At 43.0% G+C, this 24,969-nt stretch overlaps 1 protein-coding gene across 1 annotated transcript in view; it reads right to left on the bottom strand.

The window, feature by feature from the left end:
- Positions 1 to 24,969, bottom strand: part of LOC306932108 (solute carrier family 15 member 1-like) — a gene marked incomplete at both ends in the record, with an annotated part of 38,293 nt that overhangs the window by 12,282 nt on the left and 1,042 nt on the right. The window contains 15 exons of the mRNA XM_079513810.1: positions 644 to 796; positions 1,232 to 1,348; positions 8,402 to 8,483; positions 8,685 to 8,773; positions 9,032 to 9,064; positions 10,519 to 10,563; positions 10,718 to 10,807; positions 11,233 to 11,319; positions 12,858 to 12,940; positions 13,429 to 13,512; positions 13,918 to 14,008; positions 14,692 to 14,791; positions 16,580 to 16,699; positions 17,321 to 17,462; positions 18,221 to 18,305. Of these exons, the coding sequence (XP_079369936.1) occupies positions 644 to 796; positions 1,232 to 1,348; positions 8,402 to 8,483; positions 8,685 to 8,773; positions 9,032 to 9,064; positions 10,519 to 10,563; positions 10,718 to 10,807; positions 11,233 to 11,319; positions 12,858 to 12,940; positions 13,429 to 13,512; positions 13,918 to 14,008; positions 14,692 to 14,791; positions 16,580 to 16,699; positions 17,321 to 17,462; positions 18,221 to 18,305 (1,401 nt within the window). The remainder of the gene's footprint in view (positions 1 to 643; positions 797 to 1,231; positions 1,349 to 8,401; positions 8,484 to 8,684; positions 8,774 to 9,031; positions 9,065 to 10,518; positions 10,564 to 10,717; positions 10,808 to 11,232; positions 11,320 to 12,857; positions 12,941 to 13,428; positions 13,513 to 13,917; positions 14,009 to 14,691; positions 14,792 to 16,579; positions 16,700 to 17,320; positions 17,463 to 18,220; positions 18,306 to 24,969) is intronic.

Below are 24,969 nucleotides of genomic sequence, written 5' to 3'. Positions count from 1 at the left end.
TCACTTGACAGAACCTAGTCTATAGGAAACTCCTATAGACTGAGACTTAAGAAAAAAATTCCTTTTATTTTATCATGCTCATAAAGTGCTCTGTGCTCAAAGTGTATATACACTGTAGCAGTGGATATACTGTAGCACTGACGAAGGTCTTAGGACCGAAACGTTTGCTTTTTAATTGCACTTTGAGCACAGAGCACTTTATGAGCATGATAAAATGGAAAAGGAAAACATGTTTTCTTAAGTCTCAGTCTATAGGAGTTTCCTTCATTTTTGTTATACAGTGAGCGAGTCGTGTTCTGTCAAGTTTTCCTCTATGTTTTTGAGACCACCGCTCCTGTAGTCAAGTTTTCCTCTATGTTTTTGAGACCACCGCTCCTGTAGTCAAGTTTGGAAAAAAAGGCCCCATTTACACTGGCAGCCAAATCCAGCCTGAATCAGATCTGATAGCCACATCCAGATTGGAATCTGATTTGTCTAAATGAGTCATGTGACCATTTAAACCAATCAGATTTCAATCTTGATGTGGCACAGATCTGATTCAGGCTAGATTTGTCTGCCAGTGTAAATGGGGCCTAAGAAAGGCGCAACAGTTTTCTCAGTGCTCCACATAAGGATCACGTCATGCATGCCGGCAGACATTTACCGCTCTGGTGTTCATAGAGGATCCTTCCATGAAGACGATGCTCGTCTGCCGCCTGCCGGCATGCAGCTCCACCTGGCCGATGGTGGTGGTGTTTCCCATCAAGGAGATGGAGAGGTCAAATGGTTTGTCAAAGGTCAAGTATTGTCCTGAGGACTGAGGCGAGGGAACGGAGAACAACCAATCAGAACTGCTGGCGCCGTCCATGTCGAATGGTTGACCTTTTTCATGCACAAGAATGATTTTGCGAGTGCGTTTTCATCTAGCGTTGGTTTTGTCGACTAGGCTACGGCATGGCGGAAAATGTTCGTCGATTCGCTTTTTTTCACTGAGGAGAACTGATTTTACAAATCAGCCATTACAATGCCATCAAGGCCCGCCAAAATACATTTTAGTCAAATATATCAACTGTAGATGGTCGACTAAAATCTTATGATATGTATAGTCGACTTGTACACTAAAACATTTCAGATTACTTGAAGTATGACTACAACTAAATGAAGTTTCATTCCAAAGAGTATACTAAACATAAAATCTAAATTTGCTGCAAAAACCAAACTGTAGTTTTCACTGCGGTTTCATATTATTTACCATGAAGGGCTCCATGGTCATGATGTCATCACCCGCCGTGATGGTTGTGGTTGCATTCATCATGTTGATGAACTTCACCTGGCTCGTGTCGCCCGCCGGGAATTTAGGCAGGGTTTTCTAACAGTGCAAGAAGAATTTAGGCAGGGTTTTCTAACAGTGCAAGAAGAATTTAGGCAGGGTTTTCTAACAGTGAAGAAGAATTTAGGCAGGGTTTTCTATAACAGTGAAGAAGAATGTAGGCAGGTGTAATAATGTGAAGTGAACCAGATGTTTTACCCTGCCCACCCACAGGAGGGCAGTGGAGTTCCATGAAGGTTTGAGTCATGGCGCGACAGCACCGGAAGTCAGTCAGTCTACTAGGAGAGCCCAGAGCAGAGAGCCAGGCTGTTGTGTTGTAACTGTGTTTACCTGACGCTGAATAAATATCACACTGAGGAATACAAACCTAGTCCTGTGAAGTTACTACATAAATGGCGACGAGGATAAAAGTGGCCACCTGAGTGGAGGAAGAAAACAACAACTGTACAACAACTGAAAAGACGTTTGACATTAAGGAAGAAGTGCCGGCGTTATTATGGCGGGACTTTTGGGAAACACCGCTCCATTCAACAGTCAAACCCAGTCTTGGGAGGAATACTGTGAAGTGTTGGGTTATTTTTTTGCTGCCAATGGTATTGATGATGCTAATAAGAAGAAAGCAATCTTGCTGAGTTCGGTGGGAAGTCAAACCTACAGCCTGATGAGGAATCTGGTGAGTCCCGATAAACCGGGGGACAAGACGTTTGAGGAACTCGTTGCACTGTTAAAGGAACATTATGATCCTAAACCGAGCGAGATTGTACAACGCTTCAAGTTTTATTCCAGGAACAGGAAACCTGATGAGACTGTGTTGGACTTTGTGGCTGGGCTGAGGAAGTTAGCGCAGGATTGTAATTATGGGGACAAACTGAAGGAGCAGTTACGTGATAGACTCGTCTGCGGGATTGCTGATGACCGCATTCAACGCAGGCTGTTATCGGAGACGGAGCTGACCTTCGACAGGGCGCTGAAACTTGCACAGGCGATAGAGACAGCGAATAGGGATGCGAAGGATTTGCGATTCCAAATGGAGGAGCCCCCCCAGGCGGTGCATAAAATGGCGATGCAGCGGAGCCAACGTACAGTGGGTGATCAACGGAGAGCATGCTACAGGTGTGGCAGTGAGCGGCATATTGCAAATGAGTGTCGTTTCATACAGGAGACATGCCACTGCTGCGGTAAGAAAGGGCACATTCAAGCTGTGTGTCGTTCCAAAAGTTCGCCTGCAGGGGCTGAAAAGTTTAAGGGGGGAGGTGTGCGAAAGTCAGAGAGGCAAGGGAGAACACAAGCAGCACATCATGTCACCCTAGAAGAGGAAAAAGAGGAGTCAAATGATGAGGAAGTGTTTTTCACAATGTATAAAATGGAGGAAACCGAGCTCACCAAAGAAGAGCCTTTCAGGGAAACATTGACTGTGAATGGAGGAACAAAGACATTTGAAATTGACACAGGATGTGGGGTGACTGTGATGAACAGTGAGGAGGTTGCGGATCTGTGGGAAGAAGGTAAATTACCCCCACTGAAGCCATGGCCTTTTAAGCTAAAGACATACACAGGTCAACCAGTAGAGACATTGGGTACTGTAACAGTTACAGCACAGTACAGGGATACTGTTAAGACACTACCAATAGTTGTAGTCCCAGGAAATGGCCCCAGTCTTCTGGGCAGACAGTGGATAAGGGAACTGGGCATAGTCTGGAGTGCAGTAAATCACATACAGGAGGGGGAAGAATGTTCATTACAAGGGGTGCTCAGTCAGTATGACAGGGTCTTTAAGGAGGAATTGGGGAGACTTAATGAGGCCCCAGCCAAAATCTATGTGGACAAAGAGGCCGCTCCCAGGTTTTTCAAGCCCAGAACAGTCCCATATGCAATGAGAGCTAAAGTGGAGGCAGAGATTGAACGTTTGGTACAACAGAAAATAATGCAGCCTGTCAAATATGCAGAGTGGGCAGCCCCAATAGTACCAGTGTTAAAACCTGACAACAGTGTTAGAATCTGTGGGGATTATAAACTGACGGTAAACAGAGTGTCCAAGTTAGAGAAATACCCCATCCCAAGAGTTGAGGATTTGTTCGCTAGTCTATCAGGGGGGCAAAAGTTCACCAAGCTGGATATGAGCCACGCATACCACCAGATTCCCCTGGAGGAGGAGTCAAAAAAGTATGTGACCATAAACACCCACAAAGGTTTGTTCACTTACAATGTGTTGCCTTTCGGGGTCTCCTCGAGCCCTGCTATATTCCAGCGCACTATGGAAGGGGTTTTGCAAGGCATTCCGAACGTGGCAGTTTTTCTGGATGACATCCTCCTGACAGGGCGAAATGACAGAGAGCACCTTCAGACCCTGGAGGTGGTGCTCAAAAGATTGGAACAGGCTGGATTGCGCTTAAAAAGGACCAAGTGCATGTTCATGAGCAGGGAAGTGATTTTCCTAGGGCACAAGGTGGACTCCACGGGGTTGCACCCAGTACACGATAAGGTTGCGGCAATCCAAGAAGCCCCTGCCCCTACCACGGTGACACAATTAAAGGCCTATTTAGGTTTGCTAAATTACTATAACAAGTTTTTGCCAAACTTATCTACAGTTCTAGCCCCAGTCCACAAGCTACTCAGGAAAGATGCCAAGTGGCAGTGGGGAGAGGAGCAGGAAGCCTCTTTCCGGCGTTCAAAGCAGTTGATGCAGTCAGCAGATGTGTTGGTCCACTATGACCCAGAGAAGGACATTGTCCTGTCTTGTGATGCTTCACCATTCGGGGTGGGTGCGGTACTTTCTCACCGCATGCCAAACGGCACTGAGAGACCGATAGGGTTTGTATCTCGCACGCTTGCCTCAGCTGAGAGGAACTACTCTCAACTAGACAAAGAAGGGTTGGCTGTCATTTTCGGGGTGACCAGGTTCCATAAGTACATATTTGGCCGGCCATTTACTATTGTGACAGATCACAAACCCCTGTTGTCACTTTTTGATGAGTCGAAAGCTATTCCGCAGATCGTGTCCCCTCGTATTCAACGTTGGGCTGTAACCTTGATGGCTTATGAGTACCACATCATCTACAAGGCAGGGAAATATCATGGAAATGCAGATGCATTGAGCCGTCTGCCTCTGCCAGGGATCCCAGGTCCCAGTCCACCAAAGGAGAGAGTGCTCATGTTGGAGACATCAGACATCACACTTGTGACAGCAGAGCAGGTGCGCAAATGGACAACTAAGGACCCCGTGCTCTCAAGAGTGAGGGAGATGGTGCAAAGAGGTTGGCCGCCGGAGCAAGAGGGGGCTGATTTTGCACCTTACACAGTTCGACAAAATGAACTGAGTGTGGAAAATGGATGTGTAATGTGGGGTGCCAGAGTAGTTGTCCCAAAGAAGGGACAGACAGATGTACTGCGACAGTTACATCAAAGCCATCCAGGTATTTCAAGAATGAAGTCATTAGCACGGAGCTATGTGTGGTGGCCAAAGATGGATCAAGATGTGGAGAACACTGTTAAAGCCTGCAGTGTTTGTCAGGAACACAGGAATATTCCGGCAGTGGCCCCATTACACCCCTGGGAATGGCCAGTCAGACCCTGGCAGAGATTACATGTGGATTATGCTGGGCCCTTCATGGGAAAGATGTTCTTCATACTAATTGATGCTCACTCAAAATGGATGGATGTCTATCCAGTGAACTCTTCCACCTCAGCGGTGACTATTGAGTGCCTTCGCAAGTGTTTCAGTACACATGGCTTGCCAGAGACTCTGGTTTCGGATAATGCCACTAGCTTTGTGAGCGCAGAGTTTAAAGAGTTTGTGACTAAAAATGGCATCTCACATGTGACCTCAGCACCTTATCATGCTTCCACTAATGGTCTTGCGGAGCGGGCAGTACAAATCTTCAAACGCATGATGAACATAAGTACAGGGGGAAGCCTGGAAACTAGAGTGGCTAGAGTTTTGTTTAGTTACAGAGTGACACCGCAGACTACAACAGGCCTGTCGCCTGCCGAAATGCTGTTGGGGAGGAAGCTGCGCTGCACTCTTGATTTGATCCATCCGGATATGGCACGCAAGGTCATTAACAAACAGGAGAAACAGAAAAACGACCATGACAAAAGAGCTAAAGGAAGAGGATTTAGAGTAGGGGATTCAGTGCTGGTCAGGAACTTCAGTCATGGACCAAAATGGGTCCCAGGATTCATAGAGAAAGTGACTGGCCCGGTGTCATATACAGTGATGCTGGGCGATGGAAGAGTGGTCCGGAGACATGTGGACCAGGTCTGTTCCAGACAGGTCGCACCTGCAAAGGCCATGGAAAAGGAGTCGACGGCACCATTCTGTGCAGAGGAGCCTGCCCTGCTGGGTAACAGGGCTCCAGACGAACTGGTCAGGGAGAATATTGGGCCCAGTAGTGGGGAGGAAGCGACTGGGACTACCGCTGGGCCGGCAGGGACTGCCACTGAACCGATAGTGGCTGAGCCACTGGTGGTCTCACAATCTGGCCAGGAGGAAACAGGGGCAGGCCTGAGACGGTCACAGAGACAAATAAACTTGCCAGGTCGTCTGAAGGACTTTGTGGTTACCTAGGGCACTTGTTTTTGGGTAAAAGAAAAGAAAAAAAAAAAGAAAAAGGAAATGTGAATTGCTGTATTGTATTGTATACGGTTGTCTGAAGCAGGTTGAGAAAGTCCAGAGATGCTTGAGGAAGATTTTTTTTTGTGTGTTTTTGCTTTTTGTTTGTTTTTGTTTACATTGTGGGGGTGGTTGACTTCTTAAGGGGGAAAGGGTGTAATAATGTGAAGTGAACCAGATGTTTTACCCTGCCCACCCACAGGAGGGCAGTGGAGTTCCATGAAGGTTTGAGTCATGGCGCGACAGCACCGGAAGTCAGTCAGTCTACTAGGAGAGCCCAGAGCAGAGAGCCAGGCTGTTGTGTTGTAACTGTGTTTACCTGACGCTGAATAAATATCACACTGAGGAATACAAACCTAGTCCTGTGAAGTTACTACAGCAGGGTTTTCTATAACAGTGAAGAAGAATTTAGGCAGGGTTTTCTATAACAGTGAAGAAGAATTTAGGCAGGGTTTTCTATAACAGTGAAGAAGAATTTAGGCAGGGTTTTCTAACAGTGAAGAAGAATTTAGGCAGGGTTTTCTAACAGTGAAGAAGAATTTAGGCAGGGTTTTCTAACAGTGAAGAAGAATTTAGGCAAGGTTTTCTAACAGTGAAGAAGAATTTAGGCAGGGTTTTCTATAACAGTGAAGAAGAATTTAGGCAGGGTTTACTAACAGTGAAGAAGAATTTAGGCAAGGTTTTCTAACAGTGAAGAAGAATTTAGGCAGGGTTTTCTATAACAGTGAAGAAGAATTTAGGCAGGGTTTTCTAACAGTGAAGAAGAATTTAGGCAGGGTTTTCTATAACAGTGAAGAAGAATTTAGGCAGGGTTTTCTATAACAGTGAAGAAGAATTTAGGCAGGGTTTTCTATAACAGTGAAGAAGAATTTAGGCAGGGTTTTCTATAACAGTGAAGAAGAATTTAGGCAGGGTTTTATATAACAGTGAAGAAGAATTTAGGCAGGTTTTCTAACAGTGAAGAAGAATTTAGGCAGGGTTTTCTAACAGTGAAGAAGAATTTAGGCAGGGTTTTCTAACAGTGCAAGAAGAGTCCATGATGTGAAGTTGCAACGATGCATGCCATGTATCGGCCAGTGTTGTTTTCATCCACTAAAACTTAGACGAAAAATGTTCATGGAAACTAAATGAAAACTAAGCTATGATGACTAAAACTAAAAGACTAAATGTACTATTGACAATTTCGTCAACAAATACAAACTAGACTAAAATGTTAGGAAGGGACTAGTGGACAAGAGATCCAGTATAAGTCATTTTACACTTTGTTGCATGCTGAAAATAGCCGATCTACAAGCTCATAACACGTCGCGCTGTGACACGTTGTGAGATTGTAGATCAGCTATTTTCAGCAAGTGTAAAATCAGCCAACGGCATCAAGGCCCGCCAAAATAAATTTTAGTCGACTAAATCAACAGTAGATTCTAGTCGACTACAATCTTATGACATTCAGTCCACTAAAACTAGACTAACACTAAAGCATTCCAGGTGACTAAAATATGACTAAAACTAAATGAAAACTATTCAAGAGACTATGACTAAAACTAAAATCAAAATTTGCTGGTATCGGCCCACATATCGGTATCGGCCAATGTTTGCCGATATCGGTCAATATCGGCAAATAGAACTGGCATTAACCGGTGGCAGTAGCCGATATTTATCTTTTGTTGATAACTTACAGCATACATTTTGCACTGGCTATGTTAGTGTGTTGGTTATCTGCAGCCTACCAAGCTGTAGATTCTATGTTGGTGTGTTGGTTATCTGCAGCCTACCAAGCTGTAGATTCTATGTTGGTGTGTTGGTTATCTGCAGCCTACCAAGCTGTAGATTCTATGTTGGTGTGTTGGTTATCTGCAGCCTACCAAGCTGTAGATTCTATGTTGGTGTGTTGGTTATCTGCAGCCTACCAAGCTGTAGATTCTATGTTGGTGTGTTGGTTATCTGCAGCCTACCAAGCTGTAGATTCTATGTTGGTGTGTTGGTTATCTGCAGCCTACCAAGCTGTAGATTCTATGTTGGTGTGTTGGTTATCTGCAGCCTACCAAGCTGTAGATTCTGAACATTAAAATGTCTTGTATTGAAGATGTATTTGTTTCTCCAGCACAAAAGGGGGAAATAAAAACATATATCGGTATCAGTATCGGCTATCGGCTAAATTGTTATTTTAAACATCGGTATCGGTACAATCGGCCAATAATTTCCATACAAACAGGACAACTAATGTAAATGTCGTGGTCTGAGGTTGGACATGCTGAGTAGGCCTACCTGCAGGAGTGCATGTGTAGGCCCCAGCCAAGACCCAGCCCGCAACAGCCCTGCCAATCGGGCTCAGCCCTATTGGCACGACAGGTTGCGCGTTGGTCTGGCGAGTGGGAGCCCCGGGTTCAATCCCCGCTTCTGCGCAATGCTACATGTGCAAGGGCCATGCATGCGTGTGTGTGTGCGTGTGTGCGTTAAGCGTGTGTGCGTTTCATACTCACATCAATCTGTATCTGGACCAGGGCAGCAGCAATAAAAGCCAGAGCAGCCAGCATCATCCCCACAGTCATTTTCTTCAAGGGACTGTATTGGACGCGCACACGCACACGCACACACACACACACACACACACACACACACACACACACACACACACACACACACACACACACACACACACACACACACACACACACACACAGTGACTTGAACATTGACTATAATAGTGCTCTATCAGTGTAGCCTATACTCTTCCCAACAGATGGACGCAATTTAGGAACTCACGTGAAGTTGAGCTTGCACTTGGCAATGAGAGGATAGATGCAGCTCTCTACAATGGGAACCAGGATAAGAATCAACATGGGACTCAGAGTCTAGCAGGAAGAGAAGGAGGATATGGCTAAAGAAATATATTTTGGGGTAGTATCTCAAATACATTCAAGGTCTAAAATATATTCTTGAATACACCTTTTTAGCCACATAATATTGATACAGCTTATTTAACAAAAGGTAGATATTCTACTTTGCTATACAGCTGGACACTAAAGGTAGATATGATAGCAGTATTGTCCTGACAATATGGCGGTTTGCCTTTGAATTGTATGCAGATTGTAGAAGAAGATGTTTCTCACCTGCATTTGGGCTGGCTGAACTGTCATGATTCCCTGTAAGAGGAGAGAATAATAGGATCAGGAGTGAGACGTGAGAGTCACTCTAAAAGATACCTGTTAGCTGCAGTGAAGCAGCAAGTGCAAAACTGCTGGTATTGAGGTGAGTTGCCTTTTGCGCTATGAATATGTCAGCCTGTACACACATTTCTCCACCAGAGGGTGCTAAAAATGTCTCAACTATATGCAGGACCAGATTGCCTACGCCCTACTACCAGTAAGATGCCTGAGGGTGAGAAGCGTGCACTCATCCGCCTGGGTGACAGCAGACTGCTGGGTGAGCACTGGCGCTTTGGCATGGGGGGTCAGATCAACAGATGGAATTAATTCTGTACTGGCCATATATGGAGCGTGTCTTAAATGTACAGGGTTTGATGATCAACATATGTAATGTCAGAACAGGTCAGCTCCATATATGGAGAACTAAGGGTGGCAGCGGGGGCAGTGTCTTGAGTGTACAGGGTTTGATGATGGGCCGGGGCTGACGGACAGATCGTTGGGATCCAATCAGGGCGTGCGCAAATCTCAGCCGCGGCCCGCCCCTCTAGACCAGAAACCTAACACAGCTCAGGCCATGGATCTCCATATACTTCAGGGATCTACATCCCTGATGATGTCACGTGATGTCGTGCGTGCTGGGGTGACCAGCACGTGCTGGGGATTGACTACTGCAACAGTATACTCAATGGCACCACCTCCAAAGTCCTCAACAAACTACAACACGTGCAAAACTCCGCTGCCCGCCTGCTCACCAGTACACGCTCCAGAGACCACATTACACCCGTCCTCCATGACCTACACTGGCTTCCCGTCAAACAAAGAATTCACTACAAAATCCTGCTCACCACCTACAAAGCTCTCAATAACCTGGCTCCCCCCTACCTCTCCGATCTTCTCGAACCATATGTCCCCCTCCGCTCCCTCAGGTCCAGTGAAGCCAACCTCCTGAAGGTCCGCAAGGCCAAGTACCGCACCTGGGGGGACAGGGCCTTCTATGTTTCGGCCCCCAACCTCTGGAATGAACTCCCCAACCATCTCAGAGCTTCCCTCTTTTTTTAACCCTGTACTGTTGTTGTATCTGTTATGTTTTGCTTTGTTTTTTCTTAATAAAGTCTGTTCCTAGTGTTCCTATGTAAAGCACTTTGGGTATTTAGAAAAGTGCTATATAAATTTGAGCTATTATTATTATTATATTATTATAACCATCCAAACTGTGGCTGACTGACTGACTGACTGACTGACTGACTGACTGACTGGCTGGCTGACTGACTGGCTGACTGACTGGCTGACTGACTGACTGACAGGAAATGCACGATTTCATATAAATGCGACCTGTGGTCGCAATTAAACCTAGATCCAGATCCAGATAGAAACCAGATCCTATATGGCTAAATTGACTATATGCGTTGTCTTTGTATCTGGTCAGGAACACTGGACACAAAAGCACTTACAAAGTCACCGTCCATGGTGGTGGCTTGGAGGGTCCACCTGGAGCCCTGTGGAGGACAAGGACACCTTTACTGCATGTGTGTGTGTGTGTGCGTGCGTGCGTGCGTGCGTGCGTGCGTGCGTGCGTGCGTGCGTGCGTGCGTGCGTGCGTGCGTGCGTGCGTGCGTGCGTGCGTGCGTGCGTGCGTGTGTCATACAGCACCTGCTGGTCGAAGAGAGCCCAGAACATGGGCAGAGGAATGTAGAGGAAGAGAACCTTCAGCACCATTTTCACCTGGGCTATTAGCAGTTTCTGCACAAATATCAGCAACAATATTGTTAGGGCTTCGGTGTGTGTGTGCGTGTGTGTGTGTGTGTGTGTGTGTTTGATTGATTGATTGAAATATTTATTAACAGCTTGCATGCAAAATTACAGTACATTTCAAACACAACTCAATACAAAGACTGTTAACTGTGAGTGGACGACCCAATAAAGCATTACACTTGTTTACAAGAGGGTCCACCTTGTTCAATTCATCAAAACATTTAGAGACGTACAAATAGACACTTCTAATGTATATAGCCAAAGAACAGAACAGGAATTCATCATAAAGGAGGTAAAAAGGGAAAAGAAACAGGTGTGTGTGTGTGTGTGTGTGTGTGTGTGTGTGCGTGCGTGCGTGCGTGCGTGCGTGCGTGCGTGCGTGCATTTTGTCCAATCCAATTATCCGGTTTTACGTTATATTTCTCCTCAGCCCAGTCCATCCAGTGCTCCCTCTTTGGGCAAGCGGAGCCACGAAGCCTGAAGCGGTTCTTGATGGCAAACTGTGAAGAATATGAGACAGCCAGTGGTGTAAAGTAAAGTAACTAAGTACATTTACTTAAGTACTGCACTTAAGTACAATTTTAAAATATATATATATTTGTTTTAAGTTACAGGTGTGGTGTGTGCGATATGAAGTGCAGAGATTATCATAATGACAGTAATCCACTAATCCTTAATCCTAATCTAGTTGAATACCCCCGGGTGGCGCAAAATATAGCATGAATTTTACTTCTAGGGCACTACATCTCGGATCCAAATATTGTAATTTTACTTCTAGGGCACTACATCTCGGATCCAAATATTGTAATTTTACTCCACCACATTTATTTGAAAACTTTCCACTTCAGCCCTATAATACATTTCGATCATTTGAAAATAGACGATCTCCAAACTCACAATGTGCCGCGATGCGGCGCATTGTAAGCTTAAATATGTTTCTACATTTGAAAACTTCACTTGGGACATTCTGCATGTTGAGTATAGGCTACTTTCTACTTTTGGTACTTTAATTAGGCCTATTTTTTTACTCAAGTAAATGTTGTATTTCTTAATTGCAGTATTGTTACTTGTACTTTTAAGTAAAACATTTGAATAGCCACGTCACGTCAGTGTTTACGTCCTAGTAGTGAAGTTATAGTTTAGTAGTATTCCAAGTCTTAGTTCCTAGTTTTCCTAGTTTTGTGTTCCTGTGTTTCCTGCAACTCATGCTCTTCTCCTCTCCTCCAGAACCCAGCTCACCTGTTCTTCTGCCTGCCACCTGCCTGGACTGCTCTCCTCATCCTCCATGTTTGTTTTTCCATGCAACTCCATTTCCATGCAATTCACCATCATTGTGAATAAATAACTTAAATTTGCTCCTGTGTTTGGCTCTGCATTTGGGTTCAACTTTCTGCCTACCGTGACACAATGGGAGGCTGCAGCACAATTTACCATGTTTTGCCGGTCTAATGTTTGACCGTTTTTGTGTAGTATTAACGTACGATACAAATTTATGTTTGACTTCCTAAATGCAGTTGGAGTTTATTTTCTGCATTTAAACATTGAAACATTGACAAGGATTTTAACTCAATGCTAATCTCATGCATTTTCTGTATTATAGTTTATGTTTTTATTATGCCTTCTTTGCTTATAGTTTTTCAGTAACTTATCTGTGTTATGACAATAACATTTGATTGCTTTGATAGGACTGATAGGCAGAACGATTGCAATCTGTCTAAGGCCTCACTCAGACCTTTAAAACATTGATGCATGCTTGTTGTATGAATGTTGTGAGTGTCATGGCCGCCCCAATGCATTTCCAATGGAAGTCACATGGTTTGTAGTCCACATTTTGGACTACAAGCTGTTGTATGGCTTTCGGCTGTGTTTCGACTGCGCCCCTCCCCCTCATACAACACAAATGTTGTGTCAAACCATGTGACTCCCATTGGAAATGCATTGGGGCAAGCTGTGTCACACCCTTTGTATACAACAAGCATACAGCAATCTGTTGCGACCGTGTGAGTGAGGCCTAAGTAGTTTCAGCGGAGTGACTTACCCAGATGCACTTGCTGACTTCAAGCATGATGTTGCCTTTGGGGTCAGTCTTGATGTACATGCTATTGCCAACAATAAAAACGACTGGAGACAGAAAACGGAAACAGTCAATTTCGCAGTATCAAAGATGGTTTACCAACACACTTTGGTTTACCAACACACTTTGAGGGCTTCGCGCCGCGTTGTGAGCTTGTAGATCGGCTATTTTCACTACTTCTACATTTAGTTTCTAATTTATGGAATTTCTTAGATTTTTCTTTGATTTCTTCATTGCATTGCATTGCATAAATTCATTGCATTTTGTTTTTAATTCATGAAAATCCTTGCTGTTTCGGGAATGCGTTTTTTATTTAATGTAATGTTTCGTAATAATAATTAAAAACAAAATCTAGGAAACAAAAATAAAATAAAGGACCCATGACCCAAGTGTCCGCAACCCACAAATGCTTCCCGACCCAGTGTTTGGGAACCAGTGGTATAGAATAATTATTGTATTGATTATTATTTATTCTATAAGATTGTTCTCTTACAGTACAGTAGTATGTGTCATTCTGCTAAAACATAGAACGTACGCAGAGCCACCACCATGAGGGCCGCAGGGACACCGAAGGCCAGAGGATAGCACTGCTGCTTGGTGTGAATGCCACACTCCTGGGCTGGAGACACAACACGCACGCACACACACACACACACACACACACACACACGCGCGGTGTAACAGTTATAGGGTAGGCCTAGACAATACCAACAGTTCTACAGTCATGAGTCCGACACCCTACCCCAAACCCGAACCTAACCATAACGTACACGGACCTAACCATACACGGGTGATGTGTAACCGGCAACGCATGTCGGGAGTGACGGTGTTGTTGACGGACGGACGGACGGACGGACGGACGGACATCTCAGACAGACAGACAGACAGACAGACAGACAGACAGACAGACAGACAGACAGACAGACAGACAGACAGACAGACAGACAGACAGACAGACAGACAGACAGACAGACAGACAGACAGACAGACAGAAACAGTGATTTGGGCTGGGGTTTGGCCTTACCTCTCAGGATAGGGGTGATTATGGTGGACAGCAGACTGCCAACGTTGATTGTCAGATGAAATATGGAGAAGAACATGCTCCTCTGCTCCTCCTGTCAGACGCAGGAAGTAAAAGACAGGCCTTAGAAAACAGTGTTGTTGTTGTTATACATTCATTATATATTTCTAGTTCAAACATGCACCATATAGCCACGTCCTACTAGGGAGGGACGCAATGTCACGTTTGTACTTCAAACCATCCTACAATTGTATCATATTAAACCAGGGAATCATAGCTTCAAATTGTCATATTGGTTGTTCAGTTTGACCGACCAGTTTCGGAGATATGACTTATAGAGTAATAGAGTTGAGAAAACAGGCTTGAAAGGTTCACTTCTGTGGTCTCTAACATTACACCTAGCTACATGTTTAAGCATTTATTTCATATTTACATGTCAATTTCAGCTCTGACATTTATTTCAGACATGCTCTAGTACGTGAAGAGTCTGCCTGTGCTTTAACTCATTTTGGATAAAAAAGGGAAAAAAAAAGAAAAGCCATGGCAGGCTCTGTATCAAAAATAGTCACAATTCATAAAACAGCATCCAGCAGCAGCTACAGTATGTTTAAAAATGTACATAATGTCTGCATGGCTCTCAACCATATAGAGAAACTTTCAAAGTCATGGTCCGTTACTCATTTTCTGATGATTAAAGAAAACACTCTATAGCAATGGATTAACAAAAACATATCACTTACCCTACCTTTAATCTCCATATAAATGATGTGATCTAACCTGGTTGTGTTCAAACTGGTCACCACCAAAGGTGGCGACACATGGCTTGATTCCTCCTGTTCCCAGAGCAATGAGGACCAGACCCACCATGGACAAGGCACTGGAGAAGGAAACATTATTGACAATACGTCTACAATAACTGCACAAGGGGAACAGGTCACTTAACCCATTTAGGACTATAAGGCCGATTCTAACACCTTCTAAATACTGACCTAAGAAGAAATCTAATATTTATTCTAAAATTTCGAAAATGTTATTTTGCCTATATAGCCTACTGTACATAGCAACAAGAACTTCTCGTCCAGAAGAGGTAAAACACCAACAGGGCTTCTTAAACCAATAGATGCCCTTAGACGGCTTTATATGTCTGCCAGTGAGTGACACCTCAGATACATTTTCTTTGGACAAACGAGGCTGCCACATGGTAATGACAGCCAAGCTGTAATGTATATCACACACTAATATCTCAAGACAGATTCAGCAGCCAGCTGATGGGAATGTGATCCCAGATGGTCCACTGACTGAGACTGATGGGCATTAGGGATCAGACCTACGTATACAACACCTGTCACACCGGGCATTATTAGTGCACTTTATTGTAAAAAATAAACACTTGAACTTAAACTTGTTTGTGATCCTGTGCATATAGTACTCTACTGTGGTCTGCGTGTAACGTGTGTCTACAAATCATGTATTGTATGTCATAAGACAGTGGTTTTCAACCAGTGGTCCGCGGACCACCAGTGGTCCTTGAGGGGCTTCCAGGTGGTCTCCTGCTAAGTGGAGTTGGTAACCAAATGGACCCCTACTATAGGTCTTTAACTCTTGAGAGCGTAACTTTAAACCAAATAGACCCATACAGGTCCATTTGGTTTAAATGTACGCTCTCAAGAGTTACATTATTGTTAATCATATGTATTGCTTAATTAAGTTAATTTCAATCAATATAGCATGGAATTGTGGACAAATTATTAACCGACAACAAAATATTCTTTAGTTTTGGGTCTGAGAGGCTAAATGTCATCAAATGGTGATCCGTGGCTCAAATGCTGAATAAATAATTGTGCCATGATATGAAAATGGTTGAAAACCACCGTCATAAGAGAACTCACACATGGAGGTTCATGTTGTCGGGTATACCCCGTCCCTGTCTGTCCCTGTCTGTGATGTTCAACTCACACATGGAGGTTCATGTTGTCGGGCACCCCGTCCCTGTCTGTCCCTGTCTGTGAAGTTCAACTCACACATGGAGGTTCATGTTGTCGGGTAGACCCCGTCCCTGTCTGTCCCTGTCTGTGATGTTCAACTCACACATGGAGGTTCATGTTGTCGGGTATACCCCGTCCCTGTCTGTCCCTGTCTGTGATGTTAAACTCACACATGGAGGTTCATGTTGTCGGGCACCCCGTCCCTGTCTGTCCCTGTCTGTGATGTTCAACTCACACATGGAGGTTCATGTTGTCGGGCACCCCGTCCCTGTCTGCATGTCTGTGATATTCAACTCACACATGGAGGTTCACGTTGTCGGGTAGACCCCGTCCCTGTCTGTGTCTGTGATGTTCAACTCACACATGGAGGTTCATGTTGTCGGGTATACCCCGTCCCTGTCTCCATGTCTGTGATGTTCAACTCACACATGGAGGTTCATGTTGTCGGGTATACCCCGTCCCTGTCTCCATGTCTGTGATGCCAAAACACATTTTAGTCGACTAAATCAACTGTAGATTTAGTCGACTAAAATCTTATGACATTTAGTCGACTAAAACTAGACTAACACTAAAACATTCCAGGTGACTAAAATGTGACTAAAACTAAATGAAAACTATTCAAGAGACTACGACTAAAACTAAAATCAAAATTTGCTGCCAAAAACAACACTGCAACTCACACATGGAGGTTCATGTTGTCGGGCAGCCCGTCCCTGTCTGTGTCTGTGATGTCGTGCATAGCGCTGACGGCCATGACAGCCTGTCCCGCCGCGTAAACAATGGACAGGTAGATAATAGTCCTGTACAGACACAGAGGATGAGGAAAAGGGGTTTAGGTCAAAATGGAGTAGGACATAATTGATAGAAAGAGGCGGTACTTTGACATGAAACCAAACCTAAACCTAACTCTAAATTAAAATGTGTTTACAAAGTAAGTTGTAGGTGTTTCTAATATATATATTGGTGGTTTGTGATTCATATTTGTAGATTATCTTCTGTGGCTTGTAAATAAAAACATAGTATTACAGTTTGTCTGCATAGCATGCAAAATTATTGATGCATTATAGAATCACACAGTACAAGTACAGTTTAGTAATACACAATCAAACCATGTAGTCCTTATAATATATTATGTGATGAAACCGAAAAGCTTTAACTATAAAATATAATTGTAAATATATTGTCCAGTATGGACTTTCATTCATGTTGAATTGCTGCACTACACAAGCTCATACAGTACACAGCCCGACAATGGGGATCCAAGGCACTATGTTGCAGTAAAGAACAAGGATTTCAGCTGCCTGTCACGCCTTCATCAGGGTCCAATAATTATGACAAGCAAATCGTGACGTCATTTATAGCGACCACGGGCTGTCAATCATTAGTACACAGCACATTTCTGCAATAATTCACTGTCTCACTTGAACTTGCCGAGCCATGAGTCGGCCACGATGGCTCCCAGGATGGGCGTCAGGTAGCAGAGGGCCAGAAAGACATGGTAGATGGAGGTGGCCAAGTCATCATTCCACTTCAAGAAGTACCTGAAATACAGCACCAACACAGCTACAGAGAGAGAGAGAGAGAGAGAGAGAGAGAGAGAAGAGAGAGAGAGAGAGTACTGTATACTTAAGTACAATTTTGAGGTATTTGTACTTTACTGGAGTATATCCAATTCACCACAACACCCTGAGTTCAGAGGCAAATATTATACTTTTACTCCACTACAATTATTTTAAAACTTTCATCGTTAGGCAGATTTCTTTTTTAAACAAGATTGTTTTTTACAAAAATGTTTAGATTTGTATTATCGTGAGAACGATGGCTTCCATTATCGCATTGCAACTTTTCAGTACTAGAAAGCCTGCAGTTTCTATTAGCTCGGATTCCCCATCGATGATGGACAGGTTTCTGAACTGCCCACAGCCCTCCTATGAGACACAGACTGAGTAGGAAAGAATTGTGCCATTTTATCATGATTATTAGTGAGGAGTCGGACCTATAGGATAGGTTGAAAAGTGGTCCTTTAAGTATTGATACCAATACTTTTGTAGTACATTTTTATTCTACATTTCAGTATTAAAGAATGTGAGTACTTTTTCCACCACTGGATAGAAGCCAGATAGAAAGACGTTTATATAGTGTTCGGTGGGAAGTCACAAGGCCCACTTTTAGAACAAATCTAAACAAATCTGAACAAATCTTTCCATCTAGAACTCTGTAAATGTATTCATATAGCGCTGACACAGTTGAATGAATGTTTTATACATAATATACTGTATATAGAATGTTTTATACGGTTATATACTGTATATGTATCTCACCTCGCATGCCATAGTAGGAGAATCGTTCACAGAACTCATTGAACACAATGAAAAAGATACTGACGGGGTAGCCGAGCACCGTTGCCTGACAGAACAGAGGACGTGGACATTGGAAAGAAACACAGATCTGTTTATTATTAAGGAATCATTATCAGGTTACACATTAATTATTATATAGCATGTTTTTTGTCTCCACCAGGCCGAAGGCATGGGGAGAGAGTATGTTTTGCACTCCGTCCGTCCGTCCGTGTGTCCGTGTGTCCGTGTGTCCGTCCGTCCGTGTGTCCGTCTGTGAACAGCTAATCTCCGGCACCGTTAACCCGGTCGATGCCACATTTTGCACACACACTCCCTGGATGCCATCGATGAACCTCTGCCCCAAAAATTCCAGAACGGCCTGTTATAGCGCCACCAGGAGGCCGCTTTGTGCAAAACAAGTTTTTGGACAGTACACCTACAGATTTTGTCCAAACATCACGCAAATTGGTACACAGTCTCTCTAGAGCCATTCAACGAAACGGGTTTTTCAGATTTCTCAGACTCCATCCTGATTGGCTAAGATTGGCTTCCAAAGTTCGCAGGAGTGCTCAGTTTCAAACAAAATGCTGCAAATCATGAACACATTGTGTGATTTCCGTGAAATTGCGCACGCACATTCCCACTAGGCCGGGGAAGAAATGCCACGTGAACATTTTCAACTCAGCCTCATGGTGGCGCTATAACTGGCCGAAAAGTGTTTTTACCTCCAACTGCACGGATTTGTGGATAACTTTGTATGCCAACTCCCTAGAGGCCAAGGAAAAACCTTTGCCTGGAATTTTTCACATCTGCTCTTTATAGCGCCACCAGGAGGCCGACATATGTAAAACACATTTTCTAATATTACTCCTTCAGATGTTATCCAAATTTCACGCAAATCGGTACACATGCTCTCCATAGTCATGTGATCAAGACGGCTTTGTTTGATTTCTCATAATCCACCTTCATTGCCTACGATTGGCTTCTAAACTTTTCAGGAGTAGCCCGCTTTGTACCCGTTTTGTACAAATCGCCACAACGACTCAACGCAGTGTCCGATTGCGGTGAAACTGTGCATGCATATTCCCACTAGGCTGAGGAAGAAATGCCACTTGACAGTTTTCAAATCAGCCTCATGGTGGCGCTACAACAGGCCAAGCCACGTCACACACACACACACACACACACACACACACACACACACACACACACACACACACACACACACACACACACACACACACACACACACACATACACACACACACACACACACACGTTTATATTGCTCCTAAACATTTTGCCAAACATCACACTCACACTCCTATCCTCCTGGTGGAGACCTGTGCCCAGAAGGGCACTTTTTTTGTTTTGTTTTAATACAGTAGGCTACATATTCTACACTATGCATAACAAATATTTAGCAATTATACGATGAGACTTGCATGCAAAACTATAAATGCATTTTGAAGGTTGGAGAGAACCGCTTAAATAAACAACAAAACAGAACCAAAACGTTAGAGTCACTGTTTCTGGAGGTGAGAACTTACTCGTTTCTTGGGTTTCTTCACTTCGTCTCTGTCTAAAGGGAAACGATATATATAGAACTTAAACAATGTTTGCTGCTGGACTGCTGAGCTATATCAACAAAATATGACAAGAGACACGGCAAAGCTGCCTTTGATTTAGCTATGCATCCACCGAGGATGCACCCCCTGGTCCTTGAGGGGGGGAAGAGTGTAAAATTAAACCAAATGGACCCGTATGGGTCCATTTGGTTTCATTATACACTCTCAAAAGTTACATTATTGTTAAACATCTGCATTAATTAAGTTAATTCACGAGAAGTCTACACAATTAGAGAATGTAGAAGAATTGTTTTGATCAACGTTGGGAAAGGGGAGAGTTATCCAGTTGTACCTGTCTTGTTTGGCGCTGCAGAGAGGGACCCACCTGCCATGGTCGCTGCTGTGTGACTTCATTCCTGGTCCATTCTTCAGTGTAATCAGTAAAAAAAGAAAGACCGTGCAGAGCCGAGTGACAGCTGTCAGAGTCTAAAGGACAGAGACAAGGGTCGGACGTATACTTATATAACCTTTGGCCAGCTAGCTATAGTCTACTATGTTCTTTGCCTCCCACCAATGGATGCTGGACTGTGTACCTCATGCTCATGCCTTCATATACACACAGAATCAAAAGAGTGTGTGTGTGTGTGTGTGTGTGTGTGTGTGTGTGTGTGTGTGTGTGTGTGTGTGTGTGTGTGTGTGTGTGTGTGTGTGTGTGTGTGTGTGTGTGTGTGTGTGTGTGTGTGTGTGTGTAATTACTTTGTGATTGTTTTATTACTTACATATTGATTAACTAATTTTTTCTAAATGCGTCTAATCAGTTCAAAACTACAGGACACTCTGTCCAAAGTATTAGTTGCAGATCTTTCTGTTACTTTATCCAAATTATTAGTGTAAACTTGTGTGCAAAGAAGGCTACGCACGCACGCACGCACGCACGCACGCACGCACGCACGCACGCACACACACACACGCACGCACGAACGAACGCACGCACGCACGCACGCACGCACGCACGCACGCACGCACGCACACACACAAACACTTAAACACTTAAACAATTATTGATTTATGATCTCAAAAACATTAACCAAAGACTTTATTACTCCTACTCACACTTATACAGTCTTTTTAATGATCTATTCTATAATCAATCATCTCTCTCAGAGAGAGAGAGAGAGAGAGAGAGAGAGAGAGAGAGAGAGAGAGAGAGAACAGTTACACAGAAGTTATCTATGACTAATTGTCTCTGCAAGGCCGTACGGCTGGAGGCCGGCAGGGACGTTGTTTCCGCGTCCGTCCGTCCGTCCGTCCGTCCGTCCGTCCGTCCGTCCGTCACAGCACCTAATCAACATGAGTTAGACTTTAAAATATTAGCGCCCCTCACTTCACACAGGTGTGATTTTTAAACATCTGCGTAACTTAATTTACAAGAAGTCTACACAATAAGAATTGTTATTTTGATCAACGTTTGCCTGTTATCTCTCCTATATACCAGTGCCACATCAATGAACCATGGAATTGTGGACAAAATCGTATCCAACAATATCAAAACAATTATTTAGTTGTGGTCTGAGAGGCTAAAATGCTGAATAAATAATGGGCCTTTTGATGTGAAAAGGGTTGAAAACCACTGCTCTAAAAGGCCACCCACCAAGACCAGACACATATAAAAGGTCATTCTAATCACCAATAACAGATAACGGTCGGGGGGGATTCCTTAGTAGATTCCGCCCTAGTTTCACTGTTGTCATGATAACACTAACACAGTTTACTGATGGAAGGAACACATAGACATCAAAGGACTTCTGTAAAACAACTGCCCTCTCCAGACCACGAATGTAGCATTTACTACATGGTGAAAGAAATGCAAATGCCCACTCCTTTCCATGCCATGCCGAAAGGCAGCATTCAGAAGAATTGCTTTTTTTACGAAGTCTCCTGAACTTGAGCGCAGCATTTTGTGTTGAACAAATTTGTTTAGAAATCCATGTCGTTACACCGCATCTCTAGTAGATAAAGAGTGCTGGGTTGTGCCCCGAAAATAGCTGATCTACAAGCTCACAACGTGTCGCGCTGCGACGCATTGTGAGCTTGTACATCTGCTATTTTCGCTATTTTTGTCCAAAAGTGCCCTCTTATGGGATTTCAGCCCCTGCCTCTCTAACACTCTCTGCACGTCCCTGCCTACACTAGACCCATTTTAATGCAAAGTTCAAGGTCAATTAGTTGCATTTGTCTTTCAGCCATATAAACATAGATGAATGATAAGGTGTCTGAAAACAGCAGTATATCAAGCCAGTCTAACCTGTAGACAGTAGACACGACAGGTATATGACAGAGATTATAATAATAACTAAACAAGACATTTCAAAGTTAAAAGTGCAGGCCTGTGTGTCCACAGTTAAGGTGGTTGCACACTGGGCGCGTTTTTCGGAAAACCGATGGAGAAACGCTGCTAAAAATCCGAAAAACACGCTCTGTGTGCAGGGACCTTAAGGTTATGTTTTGTAATTGTGAATGGATTCTCCAGGTGAAAGTATGAAGAAGTTTCAAAATCCTCCATTAACTGTCTTAAGTAACTTTCCGAAAAGTTAGTTTGACTTTCCGTCAAAGGTTTTTTTCTTCAAATTTCTTCAAAAACTCTGTAACAAGGGAAGCAAAACTGACAAATAAAGTGTCTATATCTATGTTCTGAGGGTTAGACAATGTGATTACAGCATTTTTAATGTAATTGCCTACTCTATTTTTAAAGCATTTTACAGTGTTGTAGGCTACAGTACAGTACAGTACAGTACAGTACAGTACAGTACAGTACAGTACAGTACAGTACAGTACAGTACAGTACAGTTATGTGGCTGTAACTCATTCGGGGGCTCCTTTCATGCTGTCTCACAAATCGTACATTTATAGGACTTGCTCATGCAAACATTTTCAGTCATGACATTTTATTTTACTTTAACTTTACTGTAATTCGATCATGAGTCTTTAAAAGCCGATCTACAAGCTCACAATTATATTTGTTTAAATGAATGATTAGATTCATGTGTGTGTGTGTGTGTGTGTGTGTGTGTGTGTGTGTGTGTGTGTGTGTGTGTGTGTGTGTGTGTGTGCGCGCGTGCGCGTGCGTGCGTGCGAGTGAATTAATGAATGAACGAATGAATGAATGAATGTATGAATGAATGAATGAATGAATGAATGAATGATTTTATTTAAGTGTCATATAAGTGCTATACATTTCAATTATGCAAATCTCTCTGTGTGTGTGTGTGTGTGTGTGTGTGTGTGTGTGTGTGTGTGTGTGTGTGTGTGTGTGTGTGTGTGTGTGTGTGTGTGTGTGTGTGTGTGTGTGTGTGTGTGTGTGCTGTCTATGTTTAGGGACAGTTGGGTCATTGAAGTCATACAGGTAGACATGTCTGCCTGAGGCTGAGCATTCTGAAAACAATGAATTCCTACTAGAGGTAGACGATGACATCTATGAGACCGCTACAGATGGAATAGAATACAATACTTTAGTTGCAACCATTAAAAGCACAGTATCACTAATGAATAGTGCCATCATCATAAAGTAAGTAAAAAAGAAAAAACATGTAGGCCTACGGTAGGTATAGCTACTATACCTTTTTTCACGCGTTGTGACCGTAGATCGGCTATTTTCAGCAAGTGTAAAATCAGCCATTACTACGGCATCGAGGCCCGCCAAAATCTTAGGATATAACACAAAAACATTCCAGGTGACTAAAATGTGACTAAAACTAAATGAAAACCATTCAAGAGACTTATATGACTAAAACTACAATCAAAATTAGCTGTCAAAATCAACACTGGTGAACATTGTTCTTTCTTTTACACTTTTATTCCCTCCACAAAGCAAAGTTGGCCAATAACCAACCCAGAGCAGAGTTCTAGTCAGAAAAATATCAATCAATCAATTCAATCAAAACTGTATTAAATATTTCATACAGCAAGTGCAACCCAATGTGCTTCACAGATATATGGTAAATATAGTGGCATGAACATGGCTGGCTCATTTGCGCGTCCAAATGTAACGCTGCAGGCCAATCCAGGCAGGTATACGGCTCAATGTAAAGCCATGATGCATCAATATAAAATCTAATAGTATTTGGGCGTCCTAACACCAGGCAGTACAAATATGAATCGCCTTAAAAATAAGCAATTGAGAAAGATTTCACTATGAGCATGCATGACAGGGAAGAACTTATGCAGAGCCAGTAATTACATTATTGTTGATTGGTATTTGTAATGTGATTACTGAATTTAGGAACAGCTGCACAGTACACATGTATAATGCTTCACTCGTCACATCAGATATAGTCTATATGTTAAAAGGCACGGCAATAACAAATTACAGTAGATGATAGATAAAATATAATCCAATTTCAATATATAAATACAGCAGAGGAAATTATGTGCTAACCGCATACTGTACAATAACAATGCATAATTCTATCAATAAATTTCAACAGGTTTATGTTTAGGTTAAGAGACTAGCACACAATCATTTATAGTTTAACCCATTTTGGGGCGGGAACCCCTGTTGGTGTTTTAAGCATTATACTTTAGCTATTGAAAAATAGCACTGCAGATCTACAAGCTTGTAGGTCTGCTATTTTTGAAAAATCGTTAAAATATGGCGCAAATCATTGGATATATATTTCAGAGCGAACATTTTTAACTAAAATATTTGCTTCTGGGGGGTCCCTGGAACTACATATTTTGAGATGGGGGTCTGTGGCCCAATAATTCTTGGGGTACTTGACATGAAAAAGGTTGAGCACCACTGACAGAAACATAGGTTTTTCAGAAAGATGTTAGGATTTAGAAGCCTTTTTTTTAATCGAACTCAGTCCAAAATGGGTTAAGAATCATTACCCACTAGTCATACCTGTACTGAAATTATTAGTTAGATATAGTCTGTTTAAATGGCCGCAAAATTGGCACTTTTGTTTATTATAGAACTACTCCGTTACAAGTAAAAGTCCAGAATTCAAAATGTACTAAAAGTACAAAGGTATTGGTTTCAAAATGTAAGTACCAAAAGTAAAAAGTACTAAATATGCAGCATATCCCCATTTCAAATAAATGTATAACAAATCTTTAGAAAATGGCAGATCTGAAATGAAATGAAATGAAATGATTACTATA

This window comes from Electrona antarctica (genome assembly GCF_951216825.1).
Source record: "Electrona antarctica genome assembly, chromosome: 2".
Classification (NCBI taxonomy): domain Eukaryota; kingdom Metazoa; phylum Chordata; class Actinopteri; order Myctophiformes; family Myctophidae; genus Electrona; species Electrona antarctica.
This window is presented reverse-complemented; position numbering and strand designations above follow the sequence as displayed.